The sequence below is a fragment of the Diprion similis genome, chromosome 4, assembly GCF_021155765.1.
Source record: "Diprion similis isolate iyDipSimi1 chromosome 4, iyDipSimi1.1, whole genome shotgun sequence".
In the NCBI taxonomy this organism is placed as follows: Eukaryota; Metazoa; Arthropoda; class Insecta; order Hymenoptera; family Diprionidae; genus Diprion; species Diprion similis.
This window is the reverse complement of record NC_060108.1, coordinates 22065983-22092909: the sequence shown is the minus strand read 5'-3', so window position 1 is coordinate 22092909 and position 26927 is coordinate 22065983. Positions and strand designations below refer to the sequence as shown.

The following is a 26927-nucleotide window of genomic DNA, read 5'->3' as shown; positions in this document are numbered from 1 at the left end:
CGAAAATGTCGGAGGTTTTTTTCAACCCATTCTTTTTTGAGTACCGTAAAAAGAGCAAAAGAAAAATGGAAAAAAGAAGAGAATGTAGAGAATAATGTGGACTTTAGCACGAATCACAAATAGTTTGCTACGTGTATTGTCTGGCTGTTTTCAAACCTCGAGAGAACGCTCGCATAATGGCTTCTGTACGTATATGGGGTTCTGCATGTCTGCTCTAGTGATAATTCGGTGGAATATTCTCTTTTCTTTTCTTGAACAATAAGCCCCTCTTTTATTTCAACTTTTCCCAGACACGCATGCGGCTGCAGATTGTTCTTCTTTTATTCTGTACGGTCCTTCAACGTCTGGATCTTTTGCTAATACGCCATAATAGAAATCTTAGTTGATGACTGAAAAAACTGAATTGATATGTGTGTGAAAAAAAGAGGAAGACAAAAAAAAAAAAAAATTGCATTCTCATACCTCGTTGTTCCAAAAAATGAAACTGCGCTATTTTTTTCCTCGATTCTTGGTACGTTTATGAGACGGGATAAATTGGAATAAGTATAAAACAAGCCCGGGTTATCATCGCATTAGGTATATATAGAAAGGGTGCGGAAGGGTAAACTGAGGGGAATTTGATTGCTATTCGAGGTATCGGGGGTAATTTCCCTCGCCTGCAGCCGTGCCGGGGATACCGGAGGCTCGGACTGCACAGGGTGTTAAATTCGTCCATGATGCAAGGTGTTTTTATACCGCCGCTGTTTTAATTTCATCTCCACCGCGGCTTATTATTTCTATTTAACTCTCGTCCGAGCGTTTTGTTTTCGGCTATATTTTTCGTTGGCTAGGCCGGTCACGAACCGCCCCGCTGAATTGCGACAATTAAAACAAAAGACCCGTTCCGCGTACTCCACTTCCTCATCCTCACCCTCACCCTCACCCTCTCGCGTGCGAGTGCGGATATATGAACACACGAGCACATGGGAAAATATACATACAGACGTGGGTACCTCCACGCCTCCGAAATTACACCACCGGCTCACGTGCGCCAGGCTGCCAACAGAAATGAAATTCAGCTGTAGGTACACCCACCCCCGTCCACCGATGCCGGGTATACACACATGGTGTAAGGTGTGCAGGGTTAAACACGTTGAATGCCAGAGCCGAGGGTGGTGGGCCTGGGTTTTGCATGAAAAATATAACGGACGGTCAAATTCATACGCCTCGAGTCGTCGCGTTATACCCCCGCGTTTACTCGAAAAATCGCCTCTTATTTGCTCTCCTCTGCACCTTTTTCTAATGCCCGTCCTGCAGCAGCGGGGTGGCAAGTCGAGATTTAAGGGCGCGGGTACGGATTCAAGATGTTATTGTTCCCGGTTAAAAGGGTGACCATAAATTCAATTTTACTCGACGTAAATATTGTTTCATGCAAAACACCCTCGTCGCGGCTTGGCTCGGTTTGGTTTGGTTTCGTTTGGCTTGGCTTGGCTTGGCTTGGCTTGGCTTGGATTGGCTCGGCGCGAGGCCCCGCGCAGCAACATATCATTTATAACGCGTTCTGCCAGCCTTCTCTGGTGTGGAAAAAATGATTGATGGCCTTGCCCACTTTTCGTTGGCTTCCACCTTCTCCGTCTCTCCAATGCTTCTTGTTTCGCTTTACCTTCGCCGTTCGGCTCAACAACGACGACGATGCAGCCTTTCTGTATGTTGACTCTCGAGCAGAAGAGGAAACGGGAAAAAGGCGTCGGCCAAGGGACAGGGATTGGGTTTTCGATGGGTGACACGTACCGACTCGATACCAGTGTCGATTAAAACTGTGTACACGACGGTTAAACCGACTTGCGAGAGTGCTGCTCTGGGATTTTCAATTCTCGCAATTAGCAATTCACGCTTGCGATTGCGCCTCTCGTCGTTCTCACGTCCCTTCGAGGGTAGAAAAAAAAGAAAAAAAAGAGAAAAAAAAAACTCGCCGAACGGAATCGCGGAGACCGGGATCTGGATGAAACTCGCGTTAACCTTTCATCGTGGAGCTGAGATGTTTTCCCCGAGGAGGGGTGCAGGGAAATCGCTACCCACTCGACCCGCGGCACGCATTCCAGGGGTGCGAAACTATTCAGTGAAAAATCGAACGCGTCCAATTTCGGTAAATCTCAATCGAAGCTTATTCCCGCGAATTTCGCCTGTAACGTCCCGGCGCTCCTGTGTGCGAGTTTATAGCTGTAGGTATGTATGTGTGTCTACCTCCGCCCTGGAATCCTTGCTACGGGAGACGAGGGCTCGGGGTGGGAAGAAGAAGTCGGAGCGAGGGAAACGGGTGGATGTAAATTTGTAAAACACACGTCGAATTCATGGTCGTATCTCCAAGTCAATGGCAATGGCAATGGCGCGATGGCGTCGCGCGGGGGAATTCAATTAAGTTTAATGGGAGATCAAGAGGGGAGGAAGACTGAATAATGGACGGAACTTGGATGCCGTTGTTCGAAGCGGGGTGCCTCCTCCTTCTCCCTTTTTCCATCCGTGACTTACTTTACGCCTGGCAGACCAAGAATTAGGAAACGTCGGTGCGAAAATGCGATTTAACTTTCCTTGAAAATCCTGGATGCTTTGCTTTTTGCTTTTTCAACCGTATTACCAGTTGAAAAAGTGGAACAACCGAAATAATTTTAAGAAATAAAGATAAACATCGATAGTCGATTTTATACCTATATGTATATGTATACATACACTCACGTCGAATCTTGCGCATCGAGGCTTATTCCGGAAAACTTGGTAAGCATGTAAATCGCTGAAAATTCTCACGTTTGTTACGCGCAGCTCTCTGACGGGTTCGAGCAAGAGTCAAAGGAAAAATTACGGCTGCTCGTTAGCGTCGAGGGACCGAACGAACTTTCCCAAAAGGACAAAGTGGAAGAATTTTTCTTCAGGCTTTCGTGTGGAAGAGATTCGTGTAATTTTTTACTTTTTGCACTTTTTTTTTGTTTTTTTTTTTCATTTTACTTTCAGCAAAACCTTTTAAATGACATTCAGCGTTTTCGACGCTTGACAACCTCTTTCTTGACATATAATATTGCACGATAAAGAAAAAAAAAAATAAATAAAAATATCAAGTCATTTACATAAAAGCTCAGAAACCGAGTTTTTCACGTTTTGTTCGCAGCGTAAGATTGAACATTCATGTTACTCCTGATATGCATGCGTACACGTGGATACGGTCGTATTCACGTAACTTTCGTGTATGTATGAAATATTTGAATATAAAACTGATGTATGGATTTTGCCTAGCACGCGACAAAGTATTCAAGGCATTCGCTGTATGGAAGACGTTTAGATTGATTTAAACATTGCTTCCCATTTCACTTCCCGGCTCTCCACTCGTCGACTGCCGACGTCTTTCTGCAGTGCAATATCTACGTGCGAAATCCATTCCGCGAGTTAAACATTTCTAGAGCACAGAATATTGATCTATAATTTATAGTGATTAACATACCCTCCAACCTTATATATCTTCCTTTACCTGCATAACATGTCAGTGTCTGAAGAGCACTTTCGTTATTTTTCAAATAAATTTAACGATAATTTATGCTCAGATTTTTTGACACGGCTCGGTTAATATCGTTCACGTCTTTCACTTTTCTGATCGGCTTTCGGACTCACCTGTCGTAATAGTAGTCCCTGAAACAAAAGAAAGATTACAATGTAAATCATCTTATGACAGAAATTTGTATACAGGCAGAAAAAAGTTTCCAAAATTGTTAAATATAATCCCGATTTTCGTGCGATGTATGCACGAGGTATAATTAAGTCGGAAATCGATACACATTGTACAAGATAATTGAACTCTGTCAGACTCATTTTGTACTTTGAATCGGTACCCCGCTGATTTCCGCTATACGTTTCTCCATTTATTTTTGTGCCTAATATTATGTGTTATACCAATATTATTCGTTAGCGGATACAATGCGATATCCCCTGTCAAAATTCTGGCTTCAGGGAAATTTTTCACTCCTGACAAAACGCACAGATGACAAGAGAAATTATCTACGGGCGTCGAAATCCACACAGGAAGTTGTAGATCCTATTCCCTTTGATAAACTTTACGCGGTTAACCCTGCGGTCCCCCTCAATTCGTTACAGCTCATGGTTGAAACGCGTTCAAAGATGGATCCCTGATTTTCCTCGGGGTGGGAATTATATAGCAAAATGGTTAAAGTGAAAAATTTCACCCGCGCGCGGCGCCGCGATTATCATTCGGCCCAGCACGGCGCGACGCGTGGCGGGTGAATTGAAAAGGGAATGAAAAAATAAAAAAGTGACAAGAACCGGATATGTCAGGAGGGTACGACAATGCGGCCAATCACAGTTCGCGGGTGTTTTCTGGTTCCGCGGGGCACTTGGCAAAGCGCTTGGCAAATGTTTTCGGCGTAAAATTGGAGCGAGGTTCAAAGGGGCGAAAAATTGAAAACATACAGATGAGAACGTGATGCAATTTCGCGGGGCGTTGTCGACGTCGTCGTCGTCGTCGTCGTTGTCCTCGTCGTCGTCGTTCCGCTTCGCTCCGTTCTACCATACGCCATGCCGGCCCTGACGGTGGGAGTCGGGAATTAAACGGGAGACATTTTCGGGACACCGCCGTCTGAATACTAAAGATAACAAGTCAGCGAGGAAGAAAGGGTTGGCTTAGTTCCCCGCGGTTCCTGCTACCCTCGGAGAGCCGGGAGACGGAAGCGGGACGCAAAGACCGGGAGACGACGCGGAGCTTCGCCGGGGGTGGAAGGACGGAAGGAAGGAAGGAAGAAGGAACCACCTCATTGTGAAACAGACTCGTCCCGCTCTTAGCCCAGCCAGAAGGGCTCGTCTTCTTCTCGCGTCGTTTACCACTTTCTCAACGCACTTTCAAGAGCAAGACCTACCCCGCCTAATTAACTGACGATGAGTTTCTTCGGCCCTGTGCCAAAGCATCGTCACGAAATTCACTACATTTTTTATAAAGACTAATTAGCGTGTTTGATATTCAAAATAAAAAGAAAAATATGATTAAAAAATAAATTAACTCACTGAATCCCTTACGAAAGCCATATTGGGAATTATTTAAAAACTTGTTGGCTTCAAGATACTCGGATAATTGCCGGTGAACGAGTACAGAAGGTAGAAAGGAGAGCGAGACGACACAGGAAGAAGAAGAAGAAGAAGAAAGAGGACAAGGATCGGTGGTCCATGTTGTAACCTATAGCTGGAAATTATTTCTACCCTTACATATACGCCGGAATGATCGTAGCGGTGAAGTCAAGTTTAGTCCTGCGCTCCATGTGCTCGATCAAAGTTACAAACTATCGAAGGAGAAGATAGAGAATAAGGAGGAGTAGAAGGAAAAAAGAAGAGTCAAATTTAATTAGCGGTTATTGCGGCCGGATTTGCACGAAGCCCCGAGACTCGAAGGCAGCCTTCACATTTTGTCAGCCTTTTCTTCAGGCGAAGACCCACAGCTGCTAAATACTTTTGTCAATACAAGCGAAACGATTGAAAGTATCACTTGTTTCGAAACGGACCGGAATTCAAAAAGTACGTCTTTCGGCTGTGCGGAGTCTTTTGTGGAGAACCGCTTCCTTGGGATTAAATTCTTGTTTCGATTTTCAATTAGGAACATCAATTAAATGCACCCTGCGCGAGTATTACACAACTTTCTGCGACCCGCTCGCCTTGCGCAGTTTCGAGTTGATTAGACTTTCATTTTCAACGTTGGCCGTATTATATACCTTCTTCATATCTCGGCAGATTGGGACGTGAAGTTAATTGAGGCAGAAATTTGAACAGGGTCTGGAGTGCCGTCCCACGACATGAGATGTGGTTACGTGCCTCGCCTTCACGCTTCGCTTCTCGAAAACGGATTCGAAAAGTTCGGCTGTTATTAACAGTAGAAGCGATCCCCTGTTCAGTTGTTCGTCAAGTTTCACGTCGAGTTAATCGGTGCAAAGACAGACTACTAATCGGCTTAATTTCGCTTCGTACTTCCTCATAAACTGTGGAAAAAGTATTAACGAAGAAGAGACCGCCTAGTGAAGAGCAAAAGATCCAAGATATTATACCTGTTTTTTCTATCTTTCTCTCTCTCTCTCCCTATCTTTTTTCAACCGTTAATTTTCACCGTTCTAATTAAGCTTCTCCCCGGGGTTATTCTCGGTTTTGACGGTTGTTCCGGTGGTCTTGTACACTGAAAATCAACTACAAACTTGCTTGCCGCGAGGGAAACAGGATGTTGATATCCTGCTGACGATGGATCCGTGACGATCCTTGATAAAACGCATTCCTTTTCCATGGTTTTGCATCACGTACAGGTTTCACGTGTGGGTATAACATCGATCGGTTATTACGCGTATACAAGTTGCACTACTTTCACACGCAGCTAGTATCACATCATTTTAATACCTATCAATGCGCAGGCACGAACGTCGGGCAAACTGCAGTGATAGGATGGTACTGCGGCGTACCGCGCGTTACGATTGACAACCAACAATAAAGGATTTGCTGGTTGTGTTATGTTTATCGGGTCTCGGGTTAGTTCGCAAATATGCACCTGATGCGTATCCTATTTTTCCTTTTCCTCCTTTTTCATTTCGTTTTGTGGTTTTTTTGTTTTTTTTATTGGTTTTTTGATCTTTTTACTTACGTCTCTTTCACTTCGTTTTTACGCTTGCGTTCCGAACGTAGTGCTGCTGTACAAACAACGTCGTTACGACGACACGTGACAATCACGCTCGGCAAACATTTCGAGTATGAGTGTGAAGAAGTAAACGAAAAAAAAAAAAAAAAAAAAAAAAGGATAACTATAAATTTCCTCAAACAATGCGTTTCGTCGGAAACCATTATTGCTCTGTAAAACAACACGCTGGATCCGGTTTACTCGTCACGTGATGTTGAAAACAAAAGTGTGATGTTTTTACAGGCTAAATTAAAGCTACAAAATCAACCGCCGTCCGGTTTAATCTTTCTCTATAGGTCGTACAGTTAAGGGGACAAATCGGTTTATACAGCGAAGGTACTTCTTCCGTTTTAATTTGACCACAATCAGCGACAGCTAGCAACGACACAAACGCTTCATAGAGCGAGGCGGGAGCTATCGATCAGATGTTGAATCAATTTGTCGAGGGAACGGAAAAAGGGTTGAATAATTTTCTGGATCACCGGCACCGACTGCTGAATCTGACGCTCATCCCTGACGATGAAACGGGGGATTCAACGTTCGCCAGTGAAGCCCGGGGGAATCCAATAGTTTTCCGGCTCTATCTTGCAGGGCCGGCGCGGTCGGCGTGGCGTCGTTTCGCTTCGCGGTCTAACTCGGTGCTCAGCCCTGCAGCCAGAACCCTCGGGAATTAACCCAACCTCCGATGGCGACGGGCATGGATGTGTGCCGGGTCCGTTCGGTCACACTTGGAGTACCAACCAACGCTACGACCTCGACAGTCGACGCGGCGTCCCGGAGCCACCTAACCGACACAAAGAGGGCCTCGCCGCCCGCGACATTCAAGAGTATATTTGCCGAGCGGTCAAGGAACTTTGACCAACAGTTGAAAGCTGTTAGCATTCAATTACACGAACACCCTGCAGGGCTGAGGATGAACAGATTCCAAACCCAGTCGAGGACCCGCGTCCGTTTCTACGACTGGAACACTTCGCACCCGTGTTACGTATGTCGGTATCTATCGGTATATGTATGTATGTACCTACGGCTCGAAGGAATCCGGGGTGGATGTAGGCTGGTTCGACTAGCCGAGTTGGGGGTCGTTTTACTTCTTACGACGTTGTGTTACTTCCGCGAGAGACCTGCGATTCGCCACAGCTTGTATGAATACAGTTGTTGTGATCGGCGGGGGGGTGAGACCCTAAGACTGTTTTCTAATCTCAAGGAAATCTTTACGGTTCCAAAGAGAAGGCGTGAAACCCCGACACGGTGGGCTTATTAATATGTATGCCTCCAGATACAGTGCGAGAGCCTCGCTGCACGGGCGAACGTATGGCGGGTTGAAAAAAGAGGTAGTTCGAGGTGGGGGAGGGGCTGGGAGCAAGTTGTAATTACTACCCGGCGTGAGGCAGATAATGGCTTGTGCCAGTGACATTATTTATGTCTTTACGTTTGCAAGTATAATTTTTACACCACCGCTCGGCAGCGGCGAACCGTGCGTAACGTAACGGCAGACACGCACCGCCGAACGAGCCAGGTCGTGAGCTATTTGATATTCAAATCTACTTTCTGCGAATTGAAATTGATTCACTACCGCGAAGGGATGGCTCGTGTGTACACTGGGACGCCTTCCAGCTCGCCTCACCTTAACCCTCTTGCCTTCGACCAATACTCATCCCGGACTTTAGCAGGCAATTTTACGAGCGAGTTAACGCTGCTTTTAACCGTTTCAAGATCGGCTTAGTTTTATCCGAAGATACCAGCGAATCCTTCCCCCCTCTTCGTCTCACCGATAATTTTACGTAAACGAATTCTGCACCGTTGCGCGTTTTCTTTGATGAAGGAATTTCCTTCGAAACTGAAACAGTGCTCGTTGCTCAAATTTTTAAGAGTTAGGTTGCGTGGGATGATCTTCTTCTGGTCGGTGAACAATCAATGCAGAATGGTAATTATGGAAATGGCACATCCCGTGTTCTTCAGCCTCCCATCATTACTTCCGGTATCCACTGTTCTTTTCACCGCGAGAATAGTTTACCAGCTCACTTTTGACAATGGAACGAACTTGGAGGCATTTTCAAGTGATTTTCGCGTTTTGACGATTTGTGGGTTAAACTTTACCGGCAAGATTGGAAAAAGCATTTTTCTAATCAAATATTCTTCGAAGTTGCGCGATATGTATAGTCGCATTTCAAAACTGAGAAAATTGTCTTGACCAACGTGATGTGAACCACAAAGCTTCGCAGACGAAAGCGTCTTCTTGATCGGGTATTTTCAAAGCTTACGCGATCGCATTCACGACGAAGTTTCCTCTGTCGGGATCAACTTCACCACACTGAAGTGCTTTAAACAATTAACGTTTTTGTTTTCGATCAGCGTTTACGAATCAGGTGAAACATCTCAAACTTCAATGAAATTGGACTTTTACCAGGTATTTCGTTCTTGCCCGTAATCCCAAGTGGCTGGCCATCTCTTTGTCAGTCTGAGGTTTCGTTATCGACTCCGACTGATAATAGACAGGACCTTAACGAAAGAATGGAAATACTGAAAAAAGGACAAAGTGGCGACGGTCTCCAGTGGCAATAATTTAAGTATTTTACACTCCTTCGCTCTTAAATTCCTTCGCCACTCTTAGACTCCCGATGATTTCCCACCAGACTTTCGGGGCACTCGAGTGTCCAGTGGAACTCGGTTCTTCTTCATACCCTTGACGTTGCTAGGGACTTGGTGAATTAAAACAGCAAGCTTGCTTCACCAAGCGCCGATGAAAACGCGAGTCTGGCAGTCAAATGTCATAATTTTGACGACTCACAGACTCGAGGAGGCAGCTTCCGCTGCAAACGTTTCGGGTATTTTATGGTCCGAGAGGCTACCGGCACTGGGCAGATGTTGTACTGAGGGCTTTGGTCCCAGGGGAAACCCCCCTGGTGAACAGGGAGTTCTCTGTCTTAGTATAACTTATGTACCCGCAAAGACACATGGGAAATTCCTCGCAGAGTGCTGCTTCCTAATCTCGATCCTCTGCACTCTCCTATCTTACCCACTTTTTGAGATTCTTACTATTTCTATTCGTCGGAGGAAATCACGTTGACCACTCGGCTGTTTCGCGTAAGGTTTAACCGAAATACCTTCAGGTTAGATATGGTTCGGGAAATTATTCCTGTGATTTATTTACGGTTTGGTATTTCAAACAAATGGCAATTCACATCTGCGGCAGATCTTCGCAAAATGGTCATGTGAATTGAATAAAAGATAAGTGGCAAACGAGTCATGAAATTTTCATTCGGTTGAAAAATTTTCAACTCGATGCTGTAATGGCCGCTGTTCTAGGGTGTGCTGTGGATCCGGTTAATCCCTGGTGCAAAAAGAGTCTGCAGAGGCTGCTCGAGTACGGCAAGGTACTGCAGAGTAGTAAATAGAGCAGCAAAGCGGTTAATACGTCGAGCTGGGCTGCATTCTCGTTTATTTCTTTGTTTGCAGTCTCGTTTTACGCCACCTGCTTTCGGATGGATAATTTCCGGTCTCTCTCTTCCAGCATTTATGCAAAAGGACCCGGTTTCACCTTCTAAGTACTACTCCAAAATAAAACGCGATCATTTCTATGAACTCTCTACATGAAGAATTCAGCAACGCGGGCGGTGATGAGAAACTCACAGAAAATAATCTCGGATGAATTTTTGAACGGTACTTTCATCGACAGTCAGTTTCCTTGTTACAGGTTTCGTCTGGCTTTTACCCAGAATTCGAATTACCCCTAATTTAATATTAATTTTCCCACGATGCAGCAGACGCATAAAATACCTCGACATTCCTATAAATTACAATTCTAAACGTTTGCTGGTGACGTTAACTGCCGGTCCAGTAAACATCTCTCGACTTGCATGAATAACGAATATATCCCTCCGGCCACGCGGTGTTGTTGCAGAAACGATTCGTTTTCATGAAAGTGGATACTCGGAATTATTGCCTACCTACATCTGTGTACCAGCGTCATTCTCGCATGCTGCAGGAGAGAAGTCGCTCACTGACGTTATCATCGCTATCATTTCCTTAATATCGGTATAATAAAGCAGTTTCCGACGCGACTACACGCCGCAGAGAAAAAAAAATGGTTTCACCGCTGCACAGTATGCACGCCACAAACGCATAATACCGCCATTGTTAGCATTTGCGTTCATCTACCTACACCCACTGCATAAGCTGATTAACTTTGGTTACAGCCACAGGTACTACAATTGTTTGAGAACGGAATACATTTTTGGCTAAGTCATAAATTGTTCTAAACCAGAGCTTATATTGTGTTTAAACAATGCATGGCCTTTTTTTTTGGACCGCTTTTTTCGCACTGGGGTGGAAGCGAGTATGGCTTACATGCGGTACAATATGCGCAAATTAACAGACGAGTTGTTAGTACCTTGAAAATATATCTCTGCAGCTCGAAAACGGAATATTTTGTACACGGATTTTCGCTGTCTGTTATTCCTGATTTTTGGATACATTCGGTTCTGGATTTGTAGAGAATTTTACGGTGGATTTTATTTTTTTCCTTTCTTGCGCGATCTTACGCAGACACGTGAACGAAACTCATTCCGATTGTTCGTGGCCTTATTCACATCGAGCGGCAGAATAAGCTGATGAAGGATACATGTAGCTATCGTTCATACATATGTATATCAGTGGAAATATTTCTGCGTTTGAATATTCAATTGAGTGTAGAAATTCGTGCGATATCATTCACGCTGGACAATGACCAATTCAAAGGACTGAGGATTATGAACGGGCTCAAATGAAAAGTAGATTTCGACTCGCGTAACGCGAATGAGTACATAAACCGATAGGCTGAAATATCAGGTGAACGAGGTAACAGAATGTGTTAAACAAAACAGAGTATAACGTTTAAAAATACAGCTTCGAATGAACCGTAATCAAAATCTGTTCAGGTACGATTATACAATTTCCAATTCAAAGAGGGGAGGGAAAAGAAAAATACCCAAAAATGTGAAAGAGAATCGTAAAAATTGGATTGCGCGAATGGGGCAGCTTGACGGAATGAAAAACGAGGCAGAGCGAGCGAGAAGGGGACGTAAAAATGCTTCGCTTAAGGGCGTTAAAAAGTGTCAACCGTTAACGCGTTTATAGCTGTTAAAGGGTTGAGTCGGGAAAGCGGGAGACAAACTTGGCAAAAACGTGCCGTTTGGGGCGAGCACGGTGAAGGTTAGCTGCCAGATATGAGCTGCAGGGAGGCGAAGGGGAAGCGGACATTATAAATGTAAATATTTCGGGCATTTCTTAGTATATTTATGAGCACGCGACACGGCAGAGACGCTTCGCTCCGTGCCGTAACATTCCACTCCATGCCATACGATACCAAACCAGAGCGGACCAGGCATCGCTCTGTAGCCGGTAGAAATTGTTTCCATGTTTCCATGTGGCGTGATTAAATGACATGAATAATGCAAACGCCCGTTGGCACCCTTTGGGACCCAACAGACAGAACTATAGGCATGGGTTTAGTATAAATAAACACTTGTTTGGATTGGCCCTGGTAGGTTTGCGGCCCAAATTTGCAGGGTCTTTGGCTAAATATTACCAACAATGGATCGGAAGTTACCATTCGCCATTTGACTCGTCTCATTGTCAGCTTGGAGTACGTCAAGAATCGGCTAAACTCGTCAAGTCTCGTGCGAAATTGATATGTTTTTTGAAAAAATATTTCGCCACACCTGCCGAGGCTGCATGAAGAAGTGACGAAAATCGGGAGTCGTAATCGAACGCCGTGGAGTAGCGGGAACCGATGCATGACTAGAGAACCGCCGGAGTAATACCTGACGGGGAAAGTTCGGCCAACTCATGTTTACGACCAGGAAGGTATGTGTACAGTTCCACCATCTCCCGCGAAGTCCTATCTGCTAAGTCTGGCTCGGCTTAGCTTCCTCGTTCCTACCCTAGTTTTCCTGTCAGCTGGGAATCCGGTCGACTAGACTAACACCTGCCAGAGTTAAGACGGTGGAAAAGCTCCAAAGCTGATCTCGAAAGCTCGATAGTGACGACTTTCCATTAGTTAAGTGACTTCTATTCATCGCCATGCCATGATTAAAGAGTGTGAATAAGGGCCTCAGTCCTGCAACGGGAATTGATCGACGTCTGCGGTGGAATCGTATCGTGGCGATGAAAAATTTATTTCCAGAAAGAAGTTGATGGTTATTGAAAATGTGACGGTGGGTGAAGAGCTTTGAAAAGTGACGATTCGCTTTTTTTCATAGTAAGTTTATTCTTTATCGGGATAACAATTCACGTACTTTTCAAGTTCGGCGAGGCAACCCTGAGAAATGCGTCGTTAATTCGAAAAATGTGGCAAATCTAGCTGGACGTGTAATAAGTTAGGCTGGTAAGCTGGTGTTGGGTTTGAAAAAACGGATGGCATTCGTATCCCGTGGATGGTTGACCTCGGATCAAGGGCCGTGAGGTCGTTTTGTTGAGATATCAAAGGGTGTGGGGAGCATTAAATGGGATGAATTCCGTCTCCGGGAGGTTTGACTGGTGGTCGACATCCCTAGTCGTAACGTTACGTCATTTGGGTGTCCGGGGGTGGTTGGGACTAGGCACCGTCTTCGCTTTTCAGCGACGTTGAGCGGCACTCAGCGGGAAAATCACCGTCGAGCTATTGTGTCCGAGTGGGTAGCCACCGTCGACTACGACGACGGAAGAGGCGTCGCTTCGCGGAGAGAAAGGGGGAGGGGGAATACACCGAGAGAAGGGTGTACGTAGCATCCGAGGGACGTGTGTCTGGAACGGAAGGGAAGAAGGCAGGGGAGGAAGAGGAAAGGAAAGGAAAGGAACACATCTTGGAGAAGTCGATATGCGCTTTTTGCCCGGCAGGTGGAAAAAGGCGGCCGCTTAGTGGGAAGAGCGGGTTGAAAACAAGTCCTTCCAGAATCGGTGAGAGCCCAGAGAAATCGAGCGTGTATGACTGCAACAGCTCTGGAGATGGATGACAGACGCAGTGCGGGAGTTTATAATGGCACGGCTTACGTCGTGTGCAGATGTAGACGTATGTGTGCATGTGCATCTATTACGGACCCTTGGAGAAGCTCTCTTTTGTCTGATGCCTTCTTTACTTGCGCTATATTTCTGTCGACGATCGGCATTATGCAGCATCTGTCTCGCGAGCTATTCCATTACGATCCTTTCCCTCGGTGAAGGGTAACTGAAAGTATCGGAGTTCGTTGCCTCCTCATATTCACTTGTGCACGGTATGTATTCGGAATATACCTACACCTTTGAGAATGCAGAGTCGGTATATCTCACCGTCTGTTATAGCCTTTCCAGAGACGGACGATTTCCTCTGTTCGACACGCGGGAGGTTCAATCACTCAGCCTCACGCCAGACGGAAGATCTGATGAAAAGTGTCCCTCACGACAGTCAGGACCTAGGATTTTTCGGATCTCCCTAACAAATTGTTTCCATCTGGTCCCCGTCCTGCCTGATACCCACCGACTCGTTTTCACCGAGGGGCGCTGATCCGACGAAATTCCACCCATAAAACTGTCTAAACTGCCCATTGGTTTCGCGCACGAATCGATCACGTAACACCGGACGATTTTGCGGCTTAAGCTCGTGAAATGCCGCACCGAGTCGGGCCTTTGCGGGTCACCGAGGTCGCCGGGTTCGACGGGGTCAGGCGGGGCTCTCTTCTCTTCCGTCAAATTGCGCACCACCATTGTCCGTACGTAATTCGTCCTTGTCGTTCCCAACGGCGACGTTGCTTCCTCGAGTAGTGTGAGAACTTGACTTTAAAGAATTGCAGACCCCACAGGAGGCCTCACCGTCGTGTTCCGGGCTCACGGCCACAGGCTTCGAGGATTGAAAAGGCGAACGGCTAACGCATCGTTCATCGTTTGGCTTTAATATGCGCTGTAACGGTAATCTTTCAGGGTCAAATTTTTTTTTAAAGGATAGATATCGTTGCCCGGAGGAAATATTCTTTGAATATGTCACGGTTTTTTACTTGTGGCTGTGAGTTTAAAAAACACAAAATGAATTACACACTTGCTAAGCAAATTTATGAAATTATTCAAATGAATTCATTGAAAGTCCCGTAAAATGTGTTCCTTTAATTTTCTCCAACGTTATTTCAGGTTGTTTTATATAATGAAATTTGGCACTTCTCGTTGTTCATGCACTCCAGACGTCGCGTCGCGGCGCAGTTCATTTCTTTCATCTTTAAATTCTATCCCTCTGCGCCGGATCAGGCGGACTGTTTGCTGAGAGTAATTCATGATACACTATATTGTTAACCGGTGCAGTGCTCGAGCTCAAGCGGCTTAAAAAGAATAATGGTGGATGACGAAAAGAAAGTAGCAAAAGTGAAAATGGATTAAAATTCAAGTAACAAACGGAGAAATGGAAAAATTAAACAGACCGTGGTTGAAGGAGCAGGGGGGGGGGGGCAAGGATCTTCCGCGGGGACCTCGAATATTATTTCTACCACCTGTGATGACTCGAGGTTTTATATTATTTATTATTGATTATTCTCAGAATATCCGGCCAGATATTGTCTCTCTCGTATCTTCTCTCCCCCTTTCCGTCGTTTCTCCATGTGATGTAAACTCGTATTGTGGCACACGAAACAGGGGTCGCAAGCTCACTTTTGTTGTAATTCGAGTATACAATTTATTCATTAAGCCCTTGAAAAGCCCTAGAGAAGAGAAATAGAGGGAGAGGGAGAGAGAGAGAAAACGGAGAAAGAAAGGTTGGAACAAAAAAGTAGAATGAAGAATATGCATTCAATTTAAAGAACCCCTTAAGCCCTTTGAAAATCCCTGAGAGTATTTCTTTCTCGGCAGTTGAGAATCGCGTATTCCCGTGAAATTGGTTGAAATTAAACTTCTTCAGATATCTGCCAGGCATATACGAGCGGTGTGACGCGGCATTTGGTGTTTAGCTTCAGCCAGAGGGTGAAAATTTTCCGTCGTTGTTATTGTTTCTAAAATATTTAAAATTATATTCCAATTTACTTAACTGTGGTACTCGACTTCCACGAATAACGAGACCCCCTTTTCGACACAGTGTTTAAACTTTTTAAAACAGCCCGAGGGAAGTGACTACAAGGTTTTGATTCCTCTCCTTGGGTCTAATCAAACATTCACTTGTACGCTGATATTTGTACAAAGGCTTTGGGTGAGGAAGTAACTTAAAAAACAACTCGAACGCTCTACGTATAGTATAATTCAATTTTCGCACAGCTTTGCGATTTACGGTATCTCACGATCAGCCCTCCAGTGACGTCACTCCGGACAAAATACAAATGGATACCACAAAAGTTCTTCGTGAATTCAAACATCAAACAACGACCCTTGGTTCCGATTCATTCCCGTACCTACAGTTGCCGTGTTGGAAACTGGGAATATTCGCTCTTCGATTGCAAGACCTTATCGTTAGGTATTTCGTATCTCTCGAGGAGGAAATCTTATAGGGATTCTCGCGAAATGGAGGTAAGTGCACGGTCACTAGCCAATTACTCGAGGCTTCCTATGTTAATTGGTTTCCCGAAGGGATGAAGCGAGGACTAAGAGGCTAATGCCGGGAGATTGGTAAGCTGGGATCACGTTCAGGATAAACGAGATGTGCTACGTCGGGTCCGCAGTCACGGAGTCAGTTCTCGAAACTCTCCGAAGTCCGATCACCCAAACCCAAAGCCAAACCACCCGGGCCAGTCGGTCAAAAAACTATAAGACGGGGAAACGCAACGTGCTTTCTGCTTTCAACCTCTTGTCCTCAGGAACTCGGGATTCGTGTTCATGAATAACGCAGAGAGAATCAGCCTATGCGAAAGAGTAGGAAATGCAATGCTCGTAGATCTGGCTAAGATGTACGGATCCGCTATAGTGCTTCGTGAATGATTAACGAAAGTGGAATTTTTATCGGCACACGTACGTATATATCGTCTATGAATGGTCTTTGTCACGAGTGCTCATCCTCTTCCATCTCTCGATGAAAAAGCGGTCCGAACTGCCATCACTATTTTAGTGCCATACGCCAAAGGGGTTATTCTATCGCAACACTCGAGACTCTAGTAACTTTGAGCTGGAAGGTTCATTTCTTTTCTCAAACCATAGATATATACTTTACAGAGTAATTTGAAAGCATGTTGTACTTCGAGAAAAGTAAGAGAGAAGTAGGAGGTACAGATATAAAAAACAAAACAAACAGAGATAGATCAGGACTCTTCGGTAGTCCTGAGAGTCTGTACTGATAAGGCACCTAAGTTATACACCTGACTGTTTGAATCGACTTGCTTGATGTTCTCCAGGACAAATGTGAAATGATTGAAGCACGAAGCAATTAGATATTCGCGGATGCAAAATTTGAGAAACTTTTCTGACGGAGATACCTACAGCGAGGTATCCGATTTCTAGGATGTGCATACAATCAAATTTAGTTCCCCAACGTTTATAAATGATCCCAAAAGACCGGGTACAGTGAGTAGTGTAAGCAAGAACCGCTGAGTATAATAAACGCTCGTTTTTAATTGGACGAGGTGCGTTGAGTCAAACGCAAAGATGCGAGTGTGCAATTTCTCGGTGAGCCAGGTTCGTTAATGCGAGTATAAAATTACACTATTATAATCATTAGCAGGCAAAGGCTGTCCAACATCGAGCTACGGATTTCGTTACCATGCCTTTTAGGAGTCTTCCCCGACGTCCAATAACATCATTGAATTAGATTCGTTAGTAGTAAATTTAATCAGATATTATCGAAGTGAAACAAGGAAATTGGATTGAAAGATCGTAGCAGAAAATTAAGGTAAAAAAGCAATCCAGAGCTCCGTTTTTATATCGCAGATCCGACATTGTTCAAATCACCTATAAATTTAATCAACCCAAATACTTCTTAACTCTCGAGTACAATTGAAAAAAATAGCAAAATAGGTTATGTCTGAGAGAAGCACTCTCTGCTTAAATATTATAATTTTTCTCGCCGATTCAAATATCTGATTTCAAGGATCATTTCGACAAGTTTCGAACCATAATTATGCGGATTCTGGCGCTTATTCCCTCCTGCACTTCGGCAAAGGCTGCAGCATCTACAAGAGAAGCGTAGATACCCGCACAGGAACCCTAAACAAACGTAACCACGCTAATTTCAAACAGTATACAGTGCCTAATTCCAGAAGGGCGATGAATCTCACATCTCCTGCCCTCCCTCCTCCACCAACACGCAGATGAGGCTCTCCCTTTCCATCATTCGTCCTGTCTGGCAGCAATATTTCCCCTGCTTTCTCTCTCTCTCTCTCTCGGCTCAACTCCTGATCTTAGCCGAACGCGGTTAAGTCCGGTCGTGAGTATTTCATGAATAAATTTCAGCTGTTCGAGTACCTGTGGTAATTGAATTCGATTTTTGATACAGATTTTACGCAGGGTGTAATTTGTCCACGAAAAAGACCGGCCGAGTCTGGATCTGGTCTAAATTGTAGAGTCTGCTTGGTATTGGATTTTGTATACATTTGTAGAATGCCGTTGGTGTTCTGTTAGACTCAAAGTTTCGTATCATTTCGCACGTCCTTCCAGGTGACATGACGCTGCCTCCGAGATTCAGGACTCATGTTTTGCCTCCAACTGCGGGGTGATTTATTGTTTGAAAGTCTCGCTCGATAAATCAGTTGACGGATATCGAGCTGCAACGTTTTTCAAATCACAAATTTTCCGCAGCCCGTAGGTACTCGGATTTTTCTCGACTAACTTGTATGCGCGATGCGTTTCCTATTGAATACGCATGAGAAATCCTTCTCTAAAATGTAACTTGTGGAGTCACGGCCTCGCCGAAACGCCGCGCGGACGTCAATGTAGTGACAGTTAAAGAAACCGAGTAGGGACTGACAGGCGCAACTGTTCGCATCGTGACAGTGATTGGCATTTCTCCACAAAACGCTCAATGCTCGTGATTAACGATATTTGCATTACTCGGAGGGGGTTAAATTGTACCAAATCAAATCTCTGTTGCCTCATTCAACTGAGGGACTTAATCATCATGCCAATAACCGAATGCGCTGCAGATGTGCTAGGAGAAAAATCAACAGTGCAAAATCGCAGCACGCCAATCGCTGTTGATTGTTCATCTATCGCAATCACTATGATTTTGCATCCTGCGACAATTGTCTTTTCAATTTTATTCGTGGTCAAGTATACGCCTGAAATATTTCCTCGAGAATTACAGTTGTACGATGATAATGATATTTATACACCTGCAGTGTCCAACGTCGCTTTCATGAAAGCTTTTGAAAGTTCTATATCTACTCCTGTACCGACACGGAGATATGCTGCTAGGTTAGAAGTAGGTAGGTACCTACTTTACCACGCCGGGTTAAATTACGGCGCGAGGAACAAATAAACCTGGTTCAGTTCGCGCGTTAGACTTTGAGACAGCGAGAACTGGAATTCAGAGGCACGTTCCTTGCATAAAACACATTATCCTCCCCCTTCATCCCTCTTCGCCCGTTGAAAAGGCGCTACCGTAGGCCATCCTGCGACTCGGGATTGGCTCCGCTCAACTGATAGCTTTATGGCGTCTCGTATTTGTCTGGTGGCTGGCCCTCTCTCCACCGTCTCGCTTGATTCTTCTTCCACTCTACTTTCCGTTGTAACCCAGATATCCTGTGATTCCACCCCGCATTCTCCACCTTCCATCCATCTCGTCTCCTCACCTACCAACAAGTTCTTGCAAACTCGCGAAGATTGGATTAGACACGTGAAGCCCAAATATGAAGACAAATAGTGCGCTCGCTGGATTCTCTCGACCAGAGTTCAGCTATGAAGGAGTCAAGATGGTATAATTTTAACGAAGAAGTAACCGAGTCCAGAAGATGAAAAACACCAGCTTACACAGCGCAGTGATCCTATAACGAGTATTACATCTAAGACTAAGAAGAAACGTGAAGTGAGCATCGGATGTGTGCAGGTAGATTTGGTGGAATATCAAAGGAGCATGGGTGGCTGCTGTGTGTAGGTATCCACATGTGTTAACGCATGACGCTTGAATCGATTGGGGTTATGCAATTGGTACCAATAAATTACCATTATCGAATTCCACGATCTTGATTACTATCGTAAATGTTTGCATTTGCACAATTTGGAGCTGCGCAAACACGCGAGGTTTCATCGTGACCTGGGTGTACCGATTCGAGAGGACATGTCGAGTGTTTGTAACGTCACAATACTGGGCAGGGTCCAATAATAGATGCGGATTGGCGTCAGAGGTGGCCGCTCCAGTCAAATATTGATACTGCGGAATGTTCATTGACCATTACCCATTAGCCGCTACTACCCTCGTTGTACATTGTGAACGATTTCCTAGCTAGAATTCAATTTGCAAACTTTAATGAATAGCAATTCTCGGGCTCCACGTTGCCAAAAGAGATTTATTCCCCGCTGTGTGATAGCTGTAACGCATTGTCCAGGACGGATATGACAATCATCCTTTACCGTTACTGGGGGTTCTGTTAATTGTTACGCTTGAAAGTAGCTTAGTAAGTTTAAAAAATTGAACTCACCAGTCGTTCCCGGTCTTGGCCACGTTTTGCCGTTTGCGTCCAGTTTGATGAGGTTTTGGTTCCGCCACCATGTTCACATCTGTAATCAGATAAGAGAAAAATGTTCAAGTGGGTAAATCTTGTTACAAGAAATTGTCAACAGACATGAAAAAGATGAATACAATTACAGATTCGGTGGAACTAAAAACTAGTGTTGTCAGCCGCAATAGTCCGAAACGGCGGACGTGGCGACGCAAGATCTCGCCACTCGGTTATCTGATTTCGTATATGAACTGCTCTCTCGTCCTAAGCTGAGACGCGAAGTTTATGGAAATCAAGTCTATCGCGGCCACACAGCTGATGAAAAGCAAACATGCCGACTAATTGCGTCTCGCTTCTTGGCAAAGAAGAATTTCTCCTGTAAATTTTCGAGGGGGTCTCGTGTTGAGCTAAATGAGGTGGAAATCTGACGGTGGTCTTCATGGCTACCAGGATGGTCGGCCGCACGAATTTCTGCCTCCGCCGAGCGCCATTGTGGTGTTTTGATAGGTTGAGTTAGGAAAAGAGAGACTCCTCAGCGAAGGGTCGTGTCAAGTGAGGTAGCTGGATGCTACTTAGGGCGAGATTATGTTTGCGGTGCACCTCCACAAAATTATCTCTCTTGCGGTTGAGGATGTGGACTTAGTAGTCGACTCGCAATGGAAGCGGCATATCAGACATGTCAAGGCGAGTCTGGGATCGCATTTAATCGTCACCGGAAGGTGACTTCGAAACGTATATGACATCGCTCTGCTACCATATGTGTGTAGCTGTTAATAAATAATCGATGAGACCGAGCGATTACCCGAAGGGGCATCTGATCAATGGATTATCAGCCCAGACGAGCACACCAGCTGCACTTACGCATCCGGTTAAATATTTATCACCCGTAATGATCCGCCTCGTGTGAGATCACTGGGAATAATATCCGGGGATAATTCAGCCAAAGTTACCCCGGGAGGCTTGTTAATGAAACGATAATCGTGGCGTACCGAACCCGCATGTGCAATCCCTGGGACTGAAGGTTCCGAGAATTTTTACGTCCTCCTGACGACGACGGTCCAAAGAGTGTCCTTTTCTCGGACTTCGAACGAGTCGCGGTGATCCAAGGCAAGATTAATATGCATTTATGTATGAATTTTGATTACTGTTACGGCCCTTCGAAGGAGCGATTATAATCGAGTCGCCCGAAGTTTGTGAGAAATCAACGTTTCTTTGCTGAACAGTATTCGTGGTAGGAAAGAGAACGTCTTCTAGAGGACCGAGTTACCCTCGAAATTGGCGAAACGGCAAGGTGCGGTCGGGGCTGGAGGACAGATACACCACCTCAAACAGACCAACGCCAACTTAACTCCCGGAAAGACGCTTAACTTTGGCTTAAGTTTTACTAAACGAGGTGCTATCATCCTAGTTAAATATCCGCTTTTCATCCTCCTTTTTCCTCCCTCCATTCGAGGCGTCTATTTCTGCTTGCCATCGCCGCGCCGGTCCTCCTCTCTTTTTCTTCGTCTCCTTCATACCATCTATACGCATATATATCTATCCAACTCTCTAATACCTTTCTCTCGGTCGTTTCCTTGCCTTTCCACAATTTCATCCAACCAACCGAGCAGATTTGCATATGTTAATATTCCCATGGAATTATAGAACCCAAAGCCGCAAGCTTATCCCGTCTATCTATGAATCGGGCTGTTACTTTACCGGATTTCACGGTCATTTTCAATTTGCTTCATTCCGCGCTCTCCGGTTTTATGGGATAAAAGGTTCAGAGCGAGGAAGTACTGGGTTTGAAATGGATCAGGGCCATCTACGGGCCTTAGACTTCGTTAACAGTTGAGCAAGGTAACGAAGGTGGATACCGAGTGAAAAAAACATATATCATATAAGCTGTGACCAGATAATCAAGATGCATATTTTATATTAACTGACGTGCTAACGGAGGTGAAAATATTTTCCATCTTAATCAAAACTTTCTGTCGTCGTTGATTATCTTCGTTATTTGCTTCATGTAGATGATGGAAACGCTAAACACGGTACGACGTTGTTTGGTGAAGGCCTCCAGGAAATACGCAGAGTATAAACATCCTTTTATCCAAAATATAAGGAAGGTACTCATACGAACAAACGGCTTCTCTTTCAATGTAAGATAGGATATAGTGTACTACATCCTTTGTTTCGTAGTAATTGGTATAATTCAATACCGTAACATTATGAACAGGCACCAGTTCTTCTCTACCTCGTCTGCCTCTTTCCTTTCTTCTCCCGCGGGATGTAAATCTCGGAACCTAAAATGAACGGTTCCCTCTCTCTCGCCCCGTGTAAAGCTCAAGCTTTTTCATAATACATCAGAATGAATTTATGCAAGCGTGAGAAGTGAATTGTTTACTTGAAACACGCGGCAGTGCTCCCTCAAAAATAAGGCTTCAAACACCGACGCCCAACAGCATCGTGCGACTAATTACCTTCTGTGACGTCGTTAGTTTCGTATGGCTCTTGCGTAACGAGGTGAACTCTTTGTACCGGTAATGCGCATTTTTATAAACGACGATACCGGGGCTGCCAAAAATTATTCCGCATACCTACTTGCACGAAATATTATGTATAATTTGTATTGAATAATAATATCGCTTGTCAGTTATGAATCGTTGCTGCTGTTAGCCAAGGCATTGCGTGATTGAGTGAGTTCAGTTCGCACACAATGTGTTTAACGTCTTACAGCTAGGCAAACGGTACCTCGTACGTTATACCAAACAAATAAATGCGTGATTGAGATAAGATGAACTGGAAACACCATATTCCAAATATATTCATCGCTCAATTGCACTTTGAAACGTACATACGCTGGCAGGGATGATACAAACGCTTGGGCACTTTGATGTTGCAAGATATTGGAAAATTGTTTACGTGTGCCGTTGAGCGTGCCGATCTTACACCCCTTGGAGAGGGCTGCTCTTCACTTCACTTACGGTAACGGATTCGGTGGTGCGAGTGTATTTATTGAATCATCTTCACTGCCTCCGTACATAATTGCATGGGCTGTTCTGATCGAGAAGCCAACCTTACAAACGTGCTTCGATGTATTTGATTGCTTCAGTTACAGGTCATCCGTATATTTCATAATATTTTAATTATCTCATTTACCGTTAAATATCGCGCCGGGTGAGCACATAGAGTTTTCGGAAAATAAATTTCGGGAGGTATTCCAAATGTGGCGGAGAGACGAATGCGAATAGTAGACTGGAACGTGGTCAAATTGACCACCGACAGTAATTAATTGTGCTGTCCACGTATATATACCTATATGTTACATACATACAGTGTATATAACGCGGCCGCTTCTAACCAGGAAAAATTTAATTAATCTCTCGCAACGCAAAGATAAGGGATCAAATGAAAAAAAAAAAAAAAGAAGTAGGATAAAAAAATTTTCAGGCTTAACTGCTAAGCCCATTCACAATTTACCTAAGCATTTCGATTTATATAATCCGGTAAATATTAGACTGCGCTTTTTTTCATCCTATTGCTTCTCTCCGTTGGAACGCGTTAAATCACTGTTAATGGGACTGGATGCTAACAGCGTAATGTTCTCTTCCGAGCAAAACACCTATGTATCCTTCTTCTACCATGAACCAAGTCATTCCCCACTGATTTAGTGACTCTTGCTAAAGTGTGAGAAGTTTGATTACGGGAAACTGTTTGAAAAGCAAACAGAAGTGGAAAACGAAGAGGAAAAGGATCAAGTGATCTAATCACGCGGTCCGTTCAACAATTACACAAGAATTATATATACAAGAAAACAAACAAACTTTTGCTCTCGCAGTGGAACACCCACATGTTATATGCAAACGTATAATACTGATACCTCGATTTAATGGAACAACAATAGTAACGCTGTTAAAGGGTTCGATTTGCGGTCACTTTGAGGTAGACGATGCTCGCGGAATAAATCTACATGCCGAGTCACTGCTCGAGGCATAATACCTACCGACCTAATAATAGTTTCAACGTTTTGTCAAGTTATTTTCGTGCCCGTTATAAGAGGGAATAGATGAGGCTAGAGATGTGGGCTCTATAGACGGTGCGTCAGCCGTTCCAGGTTTATGCTGTTCGCTTTGCTAGGCAGTACGCGGCGGTTAGTCAACGTAGCGGCACGTTTATTTTCATCATTCGAATGACACAAGGGCCTGGCTGTTGGCAAAACGTGGGCGTTGTAACAACGGCCCAAAAGAGATGGACGAGATGACTTGACATCGAAACCGAGGGCGTGAATAGATTTGAAAATCATTTACAGAGAATGGCCAAAAGTTAACGAATCTCAAGCGATTTACGGTATTTTGGCAATCGAATAATTTTTCTGATCAACGGAATATCTCGTTATGTTTGTTTGTCTTTTCTTTTTACCCAGCCGCTGACGCGTGATTCACTCGATCCTCTTGTACACAGATAAATTTGTGTGCTCATCCCAGGAACTTTGGCAGGCGTATGGATAAATATATGTACTAAGTATGAATGTATATGCTGTCGGAAAAGACGTCTTTCGACGGCTTGCGGCGTATCAATAAACCAGGCAAGTGGTTTGCCGGTTGTTTGCATGTTTGCGTTGGTATATCCGCAGAGTGTTTGCAGACTCCTCGTGGCGCGCGAGTAGGCGATCAACGTCCGGAGTACCTATCTACTTCCGGAGAGGGAGAAAAAGGTGGCGGAATACGCAGCTCGTGGAATATTCTATTTCATCGTAGTTGAAAACTGCAAGAAGTTCTTTTTCTCGGACTTTATTCGTCAGGATTTTAATTCCCGTTTCGTGTTTCCCTAAATTTCTCAATTCGTGCTTGGGCAAGGTATATAGAATTACAGCCAGACGTAGGGTCAATTTAATTAAAGGCGGGGACGAATCACCTTCGGTTACCTGAAATTTCGTGAATTCCGAGAAGCTACGGATGTAGGTTGTAACCGAAGACCCGTTGCTGAATTTTCTGGCCTGCGATTTTCCCCACTTCCTGCACCTACCTTCTAACCACTCTGCATGCATGGGCGAGACGCTGGCGTCGAGGTGGTGATTTCACGATCCTCCCCGCTCGCGAAAATTGGTGGGCAAAGACAGGCGATACCGCAACCGTGTAATTAGCTAGAAAATTTATCTCTCCGCATAGGTTGTTTCTTTGAAGGTTCGCACGCAACGGGGAACACGGCAAGGGTTGTTACTACGCTTCTGATTGCGAGGCCCGGCTGCCTAGCCCACCAGAACTGGAAAAGCTGGTCTACACGAAGCGTGTATAAGGCGAGCCGAAGTATACGCGCGTCTAATTTAACCGAGTGCGTCGCGGGGGTGAAGGTGTATTTATAAGTCAACCGGGAAACTTCTCGCCCCAGCAATAAATCCATTTAATCCCCGCAGATAAGGCTCCGAGTTGTACGTTTTTATGGGCTCTTGTTTACCTTACAAATTAGGAACTTCCAACCGCTGAATTAACCTGGTTATCAATCCCTACGGGTGAAATATATACGGCTCTCCAAAGCCGATCGGAATCCTCGACGAATATCCCTGGGGATAACTCTACGCAAAACTAAAAGCCGACCCTTATAAGGTTCGCATATTCATATTCGAGTTTGCAATCATTGGATTCGTGAGACGCTTTGAATTGGGTTGCCTGAAAAAACAACGCACGAAACGTTTACCTTAAGATCCTTTTGTCGTATAAGCGAGCTTTTCTCGTCAATGAATAATGGGAAGCGATGAGAGAAAAGTCTGGGCAAATAAATAAATCAATGAATAAATAAATAAATAAATAAGCAAATAACGACTGTCTCAAGGAGGCAAAGAGACTTGATGGCATTCGCTGAAACTGAAAATATTCGCTTGGAATTCGCTGAAATTCCATCTGCCCAATGGTTCACACCCTCTTTATTTCTCAAGAGGAAGGAGATCCAAGGTGAAACCGTCAGCGAGGAAAGCGAGGAGCAGCCCTACGAAAGACAACCTGTTATATTAGTCAGCTGATTATTCATCTCATTTATCACTCGTTACCAGGCTTCCATCGTGCAGATCGTCCTTATTTTTAACGACCGTCACGACTTGACTGTTCAAATTTAAATTCACGCCGTAAGAAACAGATATACATACAGCCTTAGATGACGGACACACTAACCGCCTTCCTCTCCTTAGGCCTTAATAAGTACTCTTACTTTCACAAGTAATTAACGCCTCTGACAGAAATTCGCATTCAAGTCTGTTCAATTTAGGAACGTAGACCTAATATAAGTTATTGCACGTTTTTTCATTCAAGCGAATTCAAGGTAGAAGATATAACCGTGTGGTTTTAGGTTTTACAAACAATTTTAATCGGATCTCATTATTTTTCAGATGACATATCGAAGCCTCCGAAGTTACCGTTCGGCAGTAATTGTGCCTTGCGAGATGTCGCAGAATCCAGCTGATCGAGTAAGTTGATACGTACATATATTTTGGTAGAAGTATAAATAATCGAGAGATTTTACAATGTGACAATGCGTACGCCGAGGGATGGAGGCGAGATGAAATCATGTAAATCTGAATTATTATTCAGTGGTTGAAAACCGATTCGACGTATTCGAGTATAAAGCAAGGAACGGTGGTGCAGGCATAGCATTAACTTCACGCGAAACCTTGGTGCTAGGAATACAAAGCCAAAGTCAGAATCAAAGCAGAAGTTGTACTCTATCGGGCG

The 26927-nt window shown here is 44.5% G+C and overlaps 1 protein-coding gene across 4 annotated transcripts in view; it reads right to left on the bottom strand.

Annotated features, from left to right (window-relative positions):
* Positions 1-26927, bottom strand: part of LOC124405468 — a 167474-nt gene that overhangs the window by 28929 nt on the left and 111618 nt on the right. For all 4 annotated transcript variants that reach the window (XM_046880372.1, XM_046880375.1, XM_046880373.1 and 1 more), the window contains 2 exons: positions 20206-20284; positions 3637-3654 (listed from right to left, as the gene is read on the bottom strand). In XM_046880372.1, coding sequence (XP_046736328.1) covers positions 3637-3654; positions 20206-20284 — 97 coding nt within the window. The remainder of the gene's footprint in view (positions 1-3636; positions 3655-20205; positions 20285-26927) is intronic.